This window comes from Ahaetulla prasina, chromosome 4, assembly GCF_028640845.1.
Source record: "Ahaetulla prasina isolate Xishuangbanna chromosome 4, ASM2864084v1, whole genome shotgun sequence".
Taxonomy (NCBI): Eukaryota; Metazoa; Chordata; class Lepidosauria; order Squamata; family Colubridae; genus Ahaetulla; species Ahaetulla prasina.
Window position 1 is genome coordinate 148,863,132 of NC_080542.1, and position 15,633 is coordinate 148,878,764.

The 15,633-nt window shown below is 41.8% G+C and overlaps 1 protein-coding gene across 3 annotated transcripts in view; it reads left to right on the top strand.

Annotated features, from left to right (window-relative positions):
• The window catches only part of PTPN23 (protein tyrosine phosphatase non-receptor type 23), a 50,971-nt gene extending 36,458 nt beyond the window's left edge, over positions 1-14,513 (top strand). For 2 of the 3 annotated variants that reach the window (XM_058181808.1, XM_058181809.1), the window contains 5 exons: positions 492-676; positions 7,407-7,511; positions 8,376-8,514; positions 8,595-8,711; positions 12,706-14,513. In XM_058181808.1, the coding sequence (XP_058037791.1) occupies positions 492-676; positions 7,407-7,511; positions 8,376-8,514; positions 8,595-8,711; positions 12,706-13,311 (1,152 nt within the window). In that variant the 3' untranslated portion in view covers positions 13,312-14,513. Of the gene's footprint in view, positions 1-491; positions 677-7,406; positions 7,512-8,375; positions 8,515-8,594; positions 8,712-10,068; positions 10,288-12,705 lie in introns of all 3 variants that reach the window. The other variant, XR_009154989.1, reaches the window with a different exon arrangement.
• Positions 14,514-15,633: the final 1,120 nt, after the last annotated feature.

The following is a 15,633-nucleotide window of genomic DNA, read 5'->3' on the forward strand; positions in this document are numbered from 1 at the left end:
ACCTAGTTGGGTCATGAAACGTCTGCAAAAAAAAGCAGCCAAGCTGAAAGCACAACAGCCTCATAGTTCTCGCCCCCCCCCTCCTCCTTCCTATCACTGATCCATAGTTGGGCCATGAAAACTACCAAACTTAGCACCAAGGACCCCACAGTCGTTTTCCTCCTCCGAATTGGCCATAGCTGAAGAGGGCTTTCTCATTCTGCTTGTTCAGATCAGGACTCTAAACTTCCATCCTCCTCAGCTCTCCCGGCTGGGATTGACAGGATAAGAATCCACCCACTTCCACACCCCTGCAGTCTGGTTTTCGAAGCAGGCCTCGGGGTCCAACCATCTCTCTCTCTCCATCTTCTGAGCTCCTCAGCCCCAGCCAGAAGAGGAGGATGTAGTTCAGTCTTGATCTGAACAAGCAGAAATCTTCCCCGAGACCCCAACTTTGGAAGGGAGTCTCGATATCATCTCCCCCTTAATTTTTCTCTCTCTTGGCTCGGCAGCAAAAAGTGGTACGATACTTCCCGACGGAGCGAAGCCAGCCCATGGTCCATGGCCCCATCACCCTGGTCCTCACCAGCCTGAAGGCCACCCCCACCCACCTGGAGAGGATGATCACGCTGCAATTCCGCGATCAGAGTCTGAAACGGACTGTCATCCATCTTCAGTTTTCCTCTTGGCCGGAGCTGTAAGTAACCCGGGGCCTGTGTGAAAGGGGAAGAGCCAGCCATAGGGCAGTGGGGTTGGGGTTGGGCCTGCTTGGTTTGGGGGCAGCAGATGGATGAGAAGGTCTCTGGGCTTCAGGAACTGGATCAACCATCCAAAGTTGCTATGGACGGCATGTGGAATGAATGAATGAAAACACGAAAGAAATGCATATGTATTCCATAAGTCAAGGAACAAATGAAAAAAGAAAGAATATACATGGAACGAATGAAGGAAGGAAAAACCCTTACGTAAATTTAATGAAGGAATGAATGAATGGCAAAGTGCCTTTAAAGGTAACGAATGGAAAAAAACACATAAATGAATGGAAGAGAAAAAAATCGCATAAATTTAATAAATGAATGAATCAATGGCATATACAAATATAACAAATGAAAAAACAAATGAAAAAATGCATATAAGTTTAATGCGTGTATGAATGAAAAGATGCATATAAATTTAATACATAAAAACCGCCTGAACGGATGAAAACAGCGAATAAAAATGAGCGAAGGAATGAAAGAAAATATCAAATGTAAAAAAGTAATACATGAAAAATTGAGATAAATTTAATTTGATTGAAAAAACGTGAAAAAACGACGTGAAAAAACCACGCATGAATGATGAATGGAAAAACGCATATATACATAAATGAAAGAATTTTTAAAAGTCACATAAATTAATGAATGAATAAACCACATGTAAAGTGAAATGGACAAATGAAAAGTTTGGGTGAATGAAAGAAAAATACATATATAAACCTAACAGACGATGGCATGAAAGAAGGAATAAGTCGAGACTTCCGGCGGTCATGTCACCGTGGTGCGGGCAATAGAATGGAGCTCCGTTCCTGAAACCCAAAAAATCTCTGCTAAGAGCCCGCTTTAGGGCATTATTGATCCTGGAGAGATTGGTAAACTAAAGAGGAAGCTTTGGAGACGCCAGTATGGAAAGCAACCACTCGAGCAGTCAGGAGCAGCACTCTTAAGCTGGCGGAGAGGGAGCTGGTCTTTATGGCCGGCCTGGAGCAATGACAGCCGCATGTGTGGGAAGCAAAGAGTGAAAAAGCAACAGCTTCGTTTGACAGACAAAATGCCCCAGAAGAAGGTGAGGCATACATGGCAGAGGGAAGGCACAGAAAGAGGGAGAGTGACACGTCGTGTCCAGGAAGGCGGCTAAAATGGAGTAGACTGGAAATCTGAGTGATAGAATAGAACGAGAACAGCGCATAGAAGTAAAGAGCCCAAAACCAAAATCTACAAACCGTAACAATTGGAGATCGGGAGACTCAAAGAAAAATGATCAGAGGTAATAAAAGGTGATGAAGAGAGTTTGAAAAACCTAAATAAGGATTAAAATTAGAATTGGAAAATCGAGACTAATTAGTGGCTAATGAAATCTGAGTCAGCAAAACAAAGTTCCAGTGAAAACTGAACCTTTATTGACATATATTTGTGGAAAGTGGAATAGTGGATTTATTGGACATATAGAAAGGGGTGGGGGGAGAGGAAGAGAAAAAGAAGAAATAAGAGGCGCCACCTGGTGGATGTCTGGATATATTAAAAACTGAATTTGAAGGGGAAAAGAAGGAAAGGAAACTGGAAATAAGACTGATGCAATATTGCAACATACAGAAATAAAAAGAGACAAACTGGGGGTTGGGGGTGAAGGGTATAGATGATAAACTAAACAGAACTGAATAAATGAATGAATTGAATTAAGTTGAATTAATATATATGGATAGTTATAAATGAGCAAACTGGAATTGGATCTGGATTTGAGAAAGAGAATATAAAATAGCATATTTATACTTATATTTAGCAAAGAAAAATAGCCAAAGGTGATTAATTACAAAAAAGGTAAATTGAAAAAAATCAAGAGTAGTATTAAAAAATAGAGAATTGTATAAATATATGTACTGTGCACCGTGATTAAGAATTATAAAACATATATAAGTCTAATAAGAAGTGCCAAGAATATAAGCATATTATATAAAGCGTGGGAGAAGAAAAGAAATAATTTCACAAAGAAACAATAGAGATATAAAGAGTGTTAAAAATTAGAAATATTTGTGTGTTTAAATATAGAATATATTGTGTGAAAAATATTTAAATAACAGAATATCTAGCCATATATTGGTATATGTGAAAGTGGAAGTAGTTCGCCGAAGCAATAAAAATGACAACTACTGCAACTATAACTAAAGTAGGTAAAAAAATAGTGACAATTCCTTTACCCGTAACAACTTCACCTATGAGCCAAAAATCGACAATGACTGGAAAGAAAAATCAGAACCGATAATGAACCCTCAAATCATGCAGACAATGTTACAAATGATACAGGAAACAAAGACAAAGCAGTAGCAAATAATCATGAAGAAACAAAAATGCATCACAAAGAATTAAAGACTGAAATTGGTGAAATGAAAGAGGAATTTAATATGAAGGATAAAATAGGAAATATTCAACAAGTAACGTTAGAAAATGAACAAAGAATTCAAAAAGTGGAAACAAAAATATATCAAGTCGACAACAAAATGGAAATGATGGAGCAGAAGGTCCTACAATTAAATAGAGAGCTGAGCGAGTCAATTGTACTCCTGGAAATGGAAAAAGCTTCGTACTTTTTGAGATTTCAAAACATTCCGGAAGAAAAAGAGGAAGACTTGGGAGAGAAAATGGCTGAGATATTAGCAGAGGCATTAGGAAAGGAACCAGAAATAAGAAGGGAAATGGATGAAATCTACCGAATATACACAAATTATGCACGAAGGCATAGAAAGGCGAGAGAGGTACATTTAAGATTTACCAAAAGAACAAGAGATGAAATCTACAAAAAAACAAGAGAGGAACCGATAATATACAAAGGTAACGAAATTATAGTATTAAAGCAAATACACGCAGATTAAGAGACCAAAGACAACAATATCAATTTCTAATAACACAACTAACTAGATACAAGGTCAGGTTTAGATGTACTGGAAGGCATATTCATGACATGGCAGGCAAAAAAATACAAGGTAGACACAACTGAAAAACCGCAGGACTTCTATGAACAACACTTTGCACAGGAAGAACAACAGGAAAGTAAGGAAGAACCAGAGAGTAGAAGTCAAGAGAAAGACCAACTAGTGGAAATAGAACAAGAAAGAGAAATACAAAAGAGACAAGAAAAAGAGCGGGTAGAAAGAGAAGGAGAAGGAGGAAGGATAGTAAGAGAGACAAGCACAAAAAAAGTAGAACAGATAAAAAATGGGAGAGGCACTTAAGGTGTTCTCGGTAAACATTAATGGCTTAAATATACCAAGAAAGAGAGCTCAAACGTTTAATAAATTAAAGAAAACGGAGGCAGACGTGATATGTTTACACGAGGTCCACATCAAGAAGGATTATAGAAAATTGTTAGAAAATGTAAAACTAGGGATGCTGTACACAACATATAAGTCAAAGATAGAATAAAATCCAAATTAGTATATTCAGACGAGGAGGGTAGAATATTAATGTTCGAATTAGAATTGGACTACAAACAAATTTTACGGCAATATACACCCCAAACAAAAATCAGCATGAATATTTCCAAAAGGTACATAATAAAATAGTAGATCTGGATTATGAAAACATTTGTCTGATTGGAGACTTTAACGCAATAGTTGAAGTTGAGGAAGATTATAAAAGTAGCAAAAAGAATAAAAAGAAGAATACATTACCAAAATCATTTTTCAATGACTTCAGAATTAAACCTCCAAGACGTATGGAGACAGACACACAAGGTAGACATTCTGTTCATATCCACATCAATCCTGGTCCAGGATTGATATGGCCTGGATGACACCTGAGTTACAAAACGCGATAGAAGAAATTGAAATTGGAATGAATGATTGGGCAGATCACAATCCAATAGCAATAAAATGGAAAAGCCAAAAAACGGGGGGGAAATGGACGATGAACCAAAACCTGTGTAATGATAAAGAATACGGATTGATGTTAGAGAAGGAGTTGGCACTATTATTTGAAAAAATGGTAAATAAAATATATACAAAACAAACAGGCAGAGTAATAATGAACAATGAAATGCGCTTCAAGGTTTTGGTGACCACCTTCAAAGCGCTCCATGGCATAGGGCCGGGTTATCTACGGGACCGCCTACTGCGACCAGATACCTCTCACCGACCCGTGCGCTCTCACAGAGAGGGACTCCTCAGGGTGCCGTCAGCTAGGCAGTGTCGTCTGGCGACGCCCAGGGGAAGGGCCTTCTCTGTGGGGGCTCCCGCCCTCTGGAACGAACTCCCCCCAGGACTCCGTCAACTTCCGGACCTCCGAACCTTCCGTCGCGAGCTCAAGACACATTTATTCATCTGTGCAGGACTGGCTTAGATTTTAATTTAATAGGGGTTTTAAATTGGTTTTAATATTTATATTTCCATTTTAATAATTGGGCATTAGAATAAGTTTTTTAATGATTATTTTAATTTGTATATTGATGTTTTATATGCCTGTGAACCGCCCTGAGTCCTTTGGGAGATAGGGCGGTATATAAATTCGAATAATAATAATAATAATAATAATAATAATAATAATAATAATAATAAAATGACAGAAAAAGTTCATAAAACTAAAGGCATTTGACAAGGGTGTCCACTTTCTCCACTTCTCTTTATTTTATCATGAGAAATATTACTGATCCAACAAATAGAAGAATATGGTGAAGTAATAGGATTTAAGATTAATAGAAATAAATCTAAATTAATAACCAAAAATCTTACCAAAAGTCAAAAAAATGAATTGGAAGATAAAACTAAAATGAACATAACCAAGAAAATAAAATATTTAGGGATTTGGCTTAAAGTGAAGCACTCTTCAATTAAGGAAGACAATTATGATAAAATATTAAATAATATAAATATAAAAAAAGATTTGGATAATTGGAAAAATCTACAAATTTCATTATTGGGCAGGATTGCTACGGTTAAAATGAACGTTTTGCCAAAAATTCTATTTCTGTTCCAAGTTATTCCAATAAAACTAGGGAAAACATCCTTTGAAGAGTTAAACAGATTAATTACCAAATTTATATGGCAAGGGGAAAAAACCTCGGATCAAACTAAAATTACTGCAAGATACGAAAGATAAAGGGGGTTTGGCATTACCGGAGTGGGAAATATATTACCAACCATCAATTATCACATGGCTAAAAGTTTGGATGGAATTGAAAAACAAAAGAATTTTAGCAATAGAAGGTCATGATTTGCAAGCTGGGTGGCATGCATTCCTTTGGGACGATAAATACAAAACACATAAATACTTTCAAACACATGTAATCAGGAATGCATTGCTACAGATTTGGAAAAAAATAAAACAAAAACACTATACAGGAATCCCAATGTGGCTATTTCCAACAGAAATAATGAAACACCCAAATTTATTGGATGTAGGCAAGATAATTATATATGAGAAATTGGTAAATGAACAGGGAAATTTGAGAACAAAACATGAATTGGAAAAAGACGTAGGTAGGTAGGTAGATTGGTGGACATACACACAAATACAATCAAGTTATACAGAGAATAAAAAACTGTAAGAAATGCAAAAAGAGCAGCAAGAATTGGATAAAATCATACACGGAACAGAGATAAAATTAATCAGTAAAACATACACATATCTATTGCGATATAAAATGGAAGATGAGGTGGTTAAAGAAAAGATCAAATGGGCAAAAATTTTTGGATACAATATAGAATTGGAGAAATGGGGAAAAAATGTGGAGAACAAATACAAAAATGACAATGTCCGCGGCATTTAAGGAAAACCAGTTGAAGATATTTTACAGATGGCATCTCCCACCAGCAAGGCTTGCTACATTATGCTGGAAGTGCAAAAAAGTATATGGAACGTATTATCATTTATGGTGGACATATCCAGCTGCAAAAAAATTCTGGGTTAAAATCAAAAAGTGGCTGGAAGAAATAACTGACCAACACATAGACTGGAAACCAGAGATCCTCCTCCTGACAATATTGAACATGAAATACAATAAAGAAATCTTACATATAATAACAGCTGCTAGGGTAGCTTACACACAGAATTGGAAAAATGAGAACACGCCATCGGAGGAGGAAGTGATAAGGAAAATTCTGGACTGTGCCGAGATGGATAAATTAACAAAGGAGATAAAAGAAAAAGAAGATACGGAATATTATATAATGTGGAACAAATTGTATAATTGGATAGAAATTAGAGATGGTAAATGATGAAAAAGGTGAAAAGTTCATGTACACACATACAAAAAAGGGTAGTAAAGGAAAGAAAATGAATTGTTATGAGGATAGGTAGGATAGAATATATATAGAAATAAGGGATAATGGGACAAAAAAGGTAAGGATAACTAAATGAAACGAGAGGGAGGGAAATGTAAATATTAGAGGAATACTGAAACGAAGCTGATGTAAAGAAGGAGTATATGTTTTACGTTAGAGTTTATTATGTCTTGTTGGTTTTTGTTGTTGTTGTTTTTTGGTTAAAAAATAAAAAATATTTATTAAAAAAAGAGAAGGAATAAACCATGAATGAATGAATGAATGAATGAATGAATGAAGCAATGAATATATAAATTGAATGAATAACTGAATATCTCACCTACTAAGTTTGTATATGGTATTTTTCTTTCATTCACTCAATTTTTATGCATTTCATTCACCTCTTGAACTCTTCCTGCAGCGGCCTGCCAGACAGTAAAGGGAACCTCCTTCGGTTTATCCAGGATGTGCATAGCCATTACCTACATCAGCGACCCCTCCACACACCCATTGTGGTCCACTGCAGGTAATATTGGGGAGTGGGCAACGTGAGGAATGCCCTAGAATTTTGGGGAATCCAGGGAGGAGATTGCTGTCAATCTCGCCTCTTGTCACACGGGGCCTTTTGGGAGGGTATATGACAATTTGCCACAACCGACTCGCAAAGGTCAGTTCACCCCGGCCAACTTGCCACCAGCCAATGACGCTGGACAAGAGTTGCACTAATATGAAAGAAATGGTGGAATAGAATCATTATAAAGAAAGGATGCAAAAGGAGGGACAGAGTGAAACAAGAATGACCAAAATGAAACTCATTACTTTTTAAAATTTTAAATACTTAAAATAATTAAATTGGATTGCTAAATTGTCCTGTGGCAACGAGTTGGCTATGGTGGGTTGTCCCACAGTAAGTTGGCTGTAGCGAGTTGTCAGGTGGCGAGTTGGCAGTGGTGCATTATCAGACGGCAAATTGACTTTGGCAACCCGCAGCAAGTTGTCTGTGGCGAGTTGTCCCGCAATGAGTTGGCTGTAGGGAATTGTCAGGCGCCGAATTGTCCTGCAGCGAGTTGACTTTGGCAGCCCGCAACAAGTTGATTGTGGGATTATCCCGCAGCGACTTGGCCATGGTGAGTTGTCCTGCAATGACCTGTCAGTGGCATGTTGTCACGTGGCGAGTTGAACGTAGCATCCTGCAACAAATTGGGCACAGCGAGTTATCCTGCAGAGAGCTGGCACACCGCGAGTTGGCTGTAGCGAGTTGTCATGCGGCGAATTGACCGTGTTGTCGTCCCATTCCGCTTTTGAGATGGGTTCCTCAGATTGTCCAGGACTGTTGGAAAATAGATGTGCGAAATCTTTCTGAATTGATCTTCTGTCTTCTTCCTGGCAGCTCCGGCGTGGGCCGCACGGGCGCCTTTTGCCTCCTCTATGCCGCCATGCAGGAGGTGGAAGCCGGCAACAGCATCCCGGATTTGGTTCAACTGGTGAAGCGCATCCGTCGGCAGAGGAAACACATGCTGCAGGAGAAGGTACGGAGGTGGGCGGACACAGCTCTGGGATAGAGGAGGTGTCCCGCACTGGGTATCTTGACGGACAGCTTCTCTTGCAGGTCCACCTCAGGTTTTGCTACGAGGCGGTCCTGAAACACGCTCTGCAGGTGTTGCAGAGACATGGCGTGATGGCCGCGGCCTCCACCAGCAAGCCAGCCAGCAGTAGCTCCCAAAAGGTAAGAAAGGAGGGGTTGCCCAAGGGTTGGAGAAAGGGGAGGATTTGGGGGAGGAGGGTGGCAGGCCCTTGAAGTCCCTTGGATGCTTCAGAGGGGAAAGGCTGAAGGACCCAGGAGAAAAAGCTCTTATTTAAGCCACGTGTATCCTGAATAAGACGTGAATTCCTAGGTGGGGAATTCTGGGAGTTGAAGTCCACAAGTTTTAAGAACTCCACAAGTCTTAAAAAGATTGGACACCCCCCCTCGGTTTAGGCGATGACCTTTGCAGTACGGGCAATCCTCACTCTACGGCCACAATTGTGCCCCCAAATATATGTTGCTAAGCAAGACTTTTTCTTAAGGGAGTTTTGTCACATTTTACGCCTTTTTTTCACCACGTAGGTTAACTGAATCATGGAAGTCCTTAAATTGGTAACCTGGTTGTTAAGTGAATCTGGCTTCTCCATTGACTTTGATGGTTAGAAGGTCGCCAAAGAATAGAGTAGGAATAGGGAATGGAATGGAATGGAATTCTTTATTGGCCAAGTGTGATTGGACACACAAGGAATTTGTCTTGGTGCATATGCTCTCAGTGTACATAAAAGAAAAGATACCTTCATCAAGGTACAACACTTACAACACTTAATGATAGTCAGGCTACACTTAAGCAACAGGAAACAATCAATATCAGTATAAATTGTAAGGATACAAGCAAGAAAGTTACAGTCATAACAGTCATAAGTGGAAAGAGATGGGTGATGGGAACAATGAGAAGATTAATAGTAGTGCAGATTCAGTAAATAGTTTGACAGTGTTGAGGGAATTAGTTGTTTAGCAGAGTGATGGCCTTTGGGAAAAAACTGTTCTTGTGTCTAGTTCTGGTGTGCAGTGCTCTATAGTGTCATTTTGAGGCTACGAGTTGAAACAGTTTATGTCCAGGATGTGAGGGATATGTAAATAATTTCACAGCCCTCCTTTTGACTCGTGCAGTATGCAGGTCCTCAATGGAAGGCAGATTTTCTGCAGTTCTAATTATCCTCTGAAGTCTGTATCTGTCTTGTTGGGTTGCAAACAGTTGCAAACCAGACAGTTCTAGAGGTGCAGATGACAAACTCAATCATTCCTCTGTAGAACTGATCAGCAGCTCCTTGGGCAGTTTGAGCTTTCTGAGTTGGCACAGACAGAACATTCTTTGTTGTCCTTTTTTGATGACGTTTTCAATGTTAGCTGTCCATTTTAGATCTTGCGATATGGTAGAACCTAGAAATTTGAAGGTCTCTACTATTGATACTGTGTTGTGTAGTATTGTGAGAGGTGGAAGTATGGAAAGGTTTCTCCTAAAGTCTACTACCATTTCTACAGTTTTGAGTGTGTTCAGTTCCAGATTGTTCCAGTTGCACCACGAGGCTAGTCGTTCAACCTTCCGTCTGTATGCGGATTCGTCATTGTCTCGAATGAGACCCATCACCATTGTGTCATCTGCGAACTTCAGTAGTTTAACAGATGGATCGTTGGAGATGCAGTCATTGGTATACAGAGAGAAGAGAAGTGGGGAGAGCACACAGCCTTGGGGCGGGGGGCTGTGCTAATTGTACAGGTATTTGATGTGATCTTGCTTAGCTTCACCTGCTGCTTCCTGTTTCTTAGGAAGCTTATGATCCACTTACAAGACTGTTCAGGTATATGTAGCTGGTTTAGCTTAGTTAGAAGAGTGTCTGGAATGATGGTATTGAATGCTGAACTAAAGTCTACAAAGAGGACTGTTGCGTAGGTCATTGGAGATTCAAGATGTTGTAGGATATAGTGCAGAGCCATATTAACAGCATCATCTGTTGATCTATTTGCTCGGTATGCAAATTGCAGGGGGTCTATCAGCAGGTCCGTGATAGTTTTCAAGTGGGACAGCACTAGCCTTTCAAAGGTTTTCATAACTACAGATGCAACTGGTCTAGTCATTCAGTTCCTTGATGGTGGGCTTCTTCAGCACTGGGATGATAGTTGAGCGTTTGAAGCAAGAAGGAATATAGCTCATCTCTAGCGATTTATTGAAGACACATGTGAAGATGGGGACCAATTGGTCAGCACAGACTTTTAAGCAAGAAGGAGTTATCTTGTCTAGGCCTGGAGCTTTTCCTGGCTTTTGTCTGTGAAATAGGTCTTGCACTTCCTTTTCTGTGATCAATAGGGGTTGTGAACCCAATGGGATGGGGTCAGTTGTAGAAGTTTGGCTGTTGTTGGTGTGTCTGAGATGGGGGTTGTGGAGATAGGTGGCTGTAGTTTCCTTTCAAACCTGCAGTAAAACTTATTCAGGTCATCTGCCTGTTGTTGATTTCCTTCAGCCTGGGAAGGAGGTTTGCCATAGCTGGTGATATTTTTAAGAGTTTTCCACATGTTTGTTAGTTCATTTGTTGAGAACTGATTTTTTAGCTTTTCAGAGTAGCTTCTTTTTGCTGCTCTGATCTCCCTTGTTAATACATTTCTGGCCTGATTGTACAGCATTTGATCACCTTTTCTGTAGGCTTCCTCTTTGGAACGATGTAGCTGCTTAAGTTTAGCTGTGAACCAGATAGTTACTGTATATTTGTTACTGTATATTTGCAAGTTCCTTGTCAGTACACATAGGTCTTCACAGAAGCTGACATATGATGTTACAGTGAGTACATCCAGGTCTGCAGAGGTATCTTCAAAAATATTCCAATCAGTGCAGTCAAAGCAGGCCTGTAGCTTTAATTTTGCCTCCTCAGTCCAGGTCTTCGTTGATTTAATTGTTGGTTTTGTGGTTTTAAGTCTTTGCCTGTAAGCAGGTACAAGGTGAATCATGCAATGATCAGAGTGTCCTACAGCTGCTCGTGGTAAAGACCGATAAGCATCTTTTAGAGTTGTGTAGCAATGGTCTAAAATATTCTTTCCTCTAGTGGGACAATTGACATGCTGAAAGTATTTTGGTAGCTCTTTCCTTAAGTTTGCCTTATTTAGATTTCCCAAAATAATGGCCAGTGAATTGGGGTATTTGGCTTCATCCTCCATAGTTTGGTCAGCTAGAGTTTGTAATGCCTTGTTACACAGGTTTGTGGTGGGACATAAACAGCAATTAGAAGAAATGAGGAAAATTAACAAGGCATATAATATAATTTGCAGTTAATTATTAATTTATTATTATTAATTATTATTATTAATTATTAATTAATTAATTAATGTCTCTAGGTTTTCGTCATAGAATTTGTATATTCTAATTAAATCCTAACACCAGCTGTTGCCTCCACCCTTCTTTTTATCAGATGTTTCTGTAATTTTGTCTGATTGTTCAATCTGAAAACCTAGGATATGCAGACTGCTATCTTCAATTGATTCATTTAACCAGGTTTCAGAGAAGCATAGGACTGCTGAATTGTAAACATCAGAATTGCATCTGTTTAAAAGGAGTATTTCATCCATCTTATTAGCAAGTGAACGTACATTGGTTAGGAAAATTGAAGGCAGAGGAATTTTATTTATTTCTTAGCTTGATTAGAATTCCTGCCTATTTACCTCTCTTTCTCCATTTCCTCTATTTGGTTTTTTTGGTAATCCATGGCTCCGGGGAAATTGCTTCTTTCTATGTTAGAATCTCCTCTGTTTATAAAGAGGGTGGGTGGGTGAGATCACAGAAAGCTGCTCCTTAAACAAACATTGCTTAATTTTTAGCAGATGGATTTGTGAGTAAGAAATCTGTAGTGAGTTGCAGAGAATAATTTAAAAAAAAGAAACCATTAGGGAGCATTTCATCGAGGCAGCCTTCAGGGGTGCCATCTTGGATTATAGCCAGGGGGGAATCATGTGACCCCGGAGACACACCGCAACCATCATAAATGAAAGTCAGTTGTCAAGCATCAAAATCTCGGGATGCTACAATGGTCATCAGTGTGAAAACTGGTCATAAGTCCCTGTTTTCACTGCTGTTGTAACGGTCACTAAGTGAACTGGTGTAAAGTCAAGGACTATGTACTCCGTTCAGTCTCCCACTCTCTCCTTCCAGGTGTATCTCCAGCAGGACCCCCAAGATCTGGTCTTGGGGGGTGACGTCCCCATCAGTTCCATCCAAGCCACCATCGCTAAACTCAGTATCCGGCCTCTCCCGGGCGGTGCCGAGCCTCCCCCCAATGGCCGAGGGTTGGAGGTGGCACCCTCTGTGCCCTCCTTTGATGCTGCACTCCCACCAGCATCATCTTCCGCTGCTCCGCGAACCTTTCCCGAGCCGGGCTGCGTGGAGACCACGCTGGGGTTTTCTCCGCCGGTCACACCTGCTCCAGCGTTGCCCGAGACGGCCGCTTTGACCGTTGAGACAAGCAGCTCCGTGGAGGAGGAGAGAAGTGAGGAGAAGGTGGAGAGTCTTCCGAGGGTAGAGCCATTGGCATCTACGCGGGCCCTACCTACCTCCTCCTCCTCCTCCTCTTCCTCCTTGGAGCTCCTGGCTTCGCTCACCCCAGAGGCCTTCACCCTGGACAGCTCGCTTAAGGGCCGGCACAAAGTGAGCAAGCAGAGTTTCCTCCAGCCACAGAACGGGGAGGGTCTGCGAGGAGCCCTTCCCACTGATGACCCTCTCAGCAAGCTGGACCCCCTCTGGACCCTCAACAAAACCTGAACGGATACAACAATGACCCCCCCTCTCCATCCTCCTGGACCTACTTTCCTCGTTTCTGGTGGAGTTCTGGGCAAGACGGGGGTATCTCGCCACCCCAGGTATGCCATGCTGCCTCTGGAAAACTCTTGCCGTGCTTACGGGTCGTTTGAGACCTGGCAGCGCGGCGATGCCGGACACTCAGAATGGTTACCAGTTGCCTTTTCATCCCGCCTCCTCTCAGCCCCAGCCAGGGCCACTGACCGGGACCACGCGTCTGTTACGGTTCGCCTCGATGGCAGGGCAGTTGAGCCGGGAGCAAAGCTGCAACGCCAGCCGGCTTCCTTATACCTGCTCAAAGCTTTAGGGGCTGATGGGGGGAGGGGCACAGACGGTTCAGCGGTTCAACATGCAAACACACCCACGGCCGTGTTCTCACCTTAGCCTCCCGTTCTTCAGTGAGTAAACTTGGGCCGAGCCACTAAAGGCTGGGTCTCCTACACCAACCGTTTCTCATTTGTCCCCCACACATAACAGTTGGTAGGACTCGAGATGATCCAGTTGATCCTGCCAAGTTGGGGGGGGAGGGGCTGGGGTCCCCAGATAAGTGGGGGAGCCTTGGTTGACTCTCACTAGAATCTGGCATTTTGTAGGGTGTTTCCACCCCCGGGTTTCCTTTGATGGCCGGATTCGTTTTCCCAAAGGTTCTGTGTTTCTGTTGTGTCCCCCACACTTCCCTTGAAATGCCCAGGCCCCTGATTCAGGGGCACGGGGGTCCCCTGCTGTTTGGGCCACCCTCCGTCCAGTGATGCTGAATATTGAGCCACATGGGCTATGGAACCTGTTTAACGGCTGTCGAAAAACGGGTGCAGGTGCCCTTAGCAGATGGTGTGGCCCCCGAAGCAGGCATCCCACACTCCAAGGAATGGGGAGCAGTGGGACAGCTAAAATGAGCCCCCCCCCCCCCCGGCCTCTCGAGGACAGAAAAGCACGGGGAGACTGGCTGCTTTCTCCCCCAAAGAACATTGATAAGTTGCAGGTTCCACCAATCATTGCTTTGCCTTGACCAGTTTTGGAAAATGTTTAATTTTTCTTTTCTTCTTTTCTTCTTCCTTCTGTACAAATGTTAATATTGGCTTCCAGTTTCCAAATTCTCCGTGTAACTTAAGAACCAAACGTTTTCAGTTCTTTGCTATGAAAGCAAATAAAGGGGGCATTGGAGATGTTATCGCTGTCAGACTGTTTTTTCTTCTCCTTTAATTTAACATTTAATTTATTACAATCATTGACCTATCTTACCCACAGGGTAACTCTGGACGGCTTTGTTAAAAAAATAATACAATCGATGTGCCTATCTATCACCTATATTACTGTCACTTTTTTATCTACATCCATCCATCCCCATCTCCCTATAGCTATCTTCATCCATATCAACTTCATATCTCCCTTCTCCATCTCCCCATATATCCATATCTCATCATCCTCTTTTCTCTGCCTATATCTATCTATCCATCCATAACTGTCTATCTATCGTCTATTTACATATTTACCAACCTCAGCTGTCATATATCTATCATCTAATTACCTACCTGCCCACCTATATCACAAGAGTGTCAAACTCAAGGCTCGGGGCCAGATGCGTCCCACGCAGTGCTTAGATCTGGCCCACAGGCCCACGCTGGAAACAGCGAAGGACCGGCCCACGCTGCCTCTGCCGGCAAAAAGAGAGTTCGGGGAAACCTAGTTTTCGCTCGCAGAGGGGCTGCAGGAGGCCGTCACAGCCAAAAACTGAGCCCAGGAGTGCTGCTGTGGCCGAAAACGGAGCCTGGGAGGTGCAATGTGGCTGAAAATAGATTCTCAATGAGTGACATCAAGCTGCCTACTCACACCCTGGCCATGCACACACACACACCCACTCCCCCGAGATCAAACAACCCTGATGCAGCCCTCAATGAAATTTGACAGCCCTGATCTATGATCGATGTATCCATCCATCCATTTGAGTGATGCTCCAGGTGTTTCGCAATTGCCCACAAGACACCTATAAATATTGATGTATTTGCCCTTCATCTTCCGCAGCCGACTGGAATTTGGAGAAGCCGCGGGGGCTGGCTAGGCAGTGGATGCTATTTTGGGGGCATAAATCTGTCACTCCAAACGTATGGTGGCATCTCTGCATTCGACTGCTTCAAAACTCTGAATTTGGTACTCATTTTGACAGGAAAATGCCCTGGTGCTCACCTTTGTGTGGTACTTGACACCTCCTAGAGCCAATTAAGCACAAGTACCAAGACATGATGGGAGTCCACTCGACTTCCCCAATCTTTCTGGCTTTGCGGATCAGCA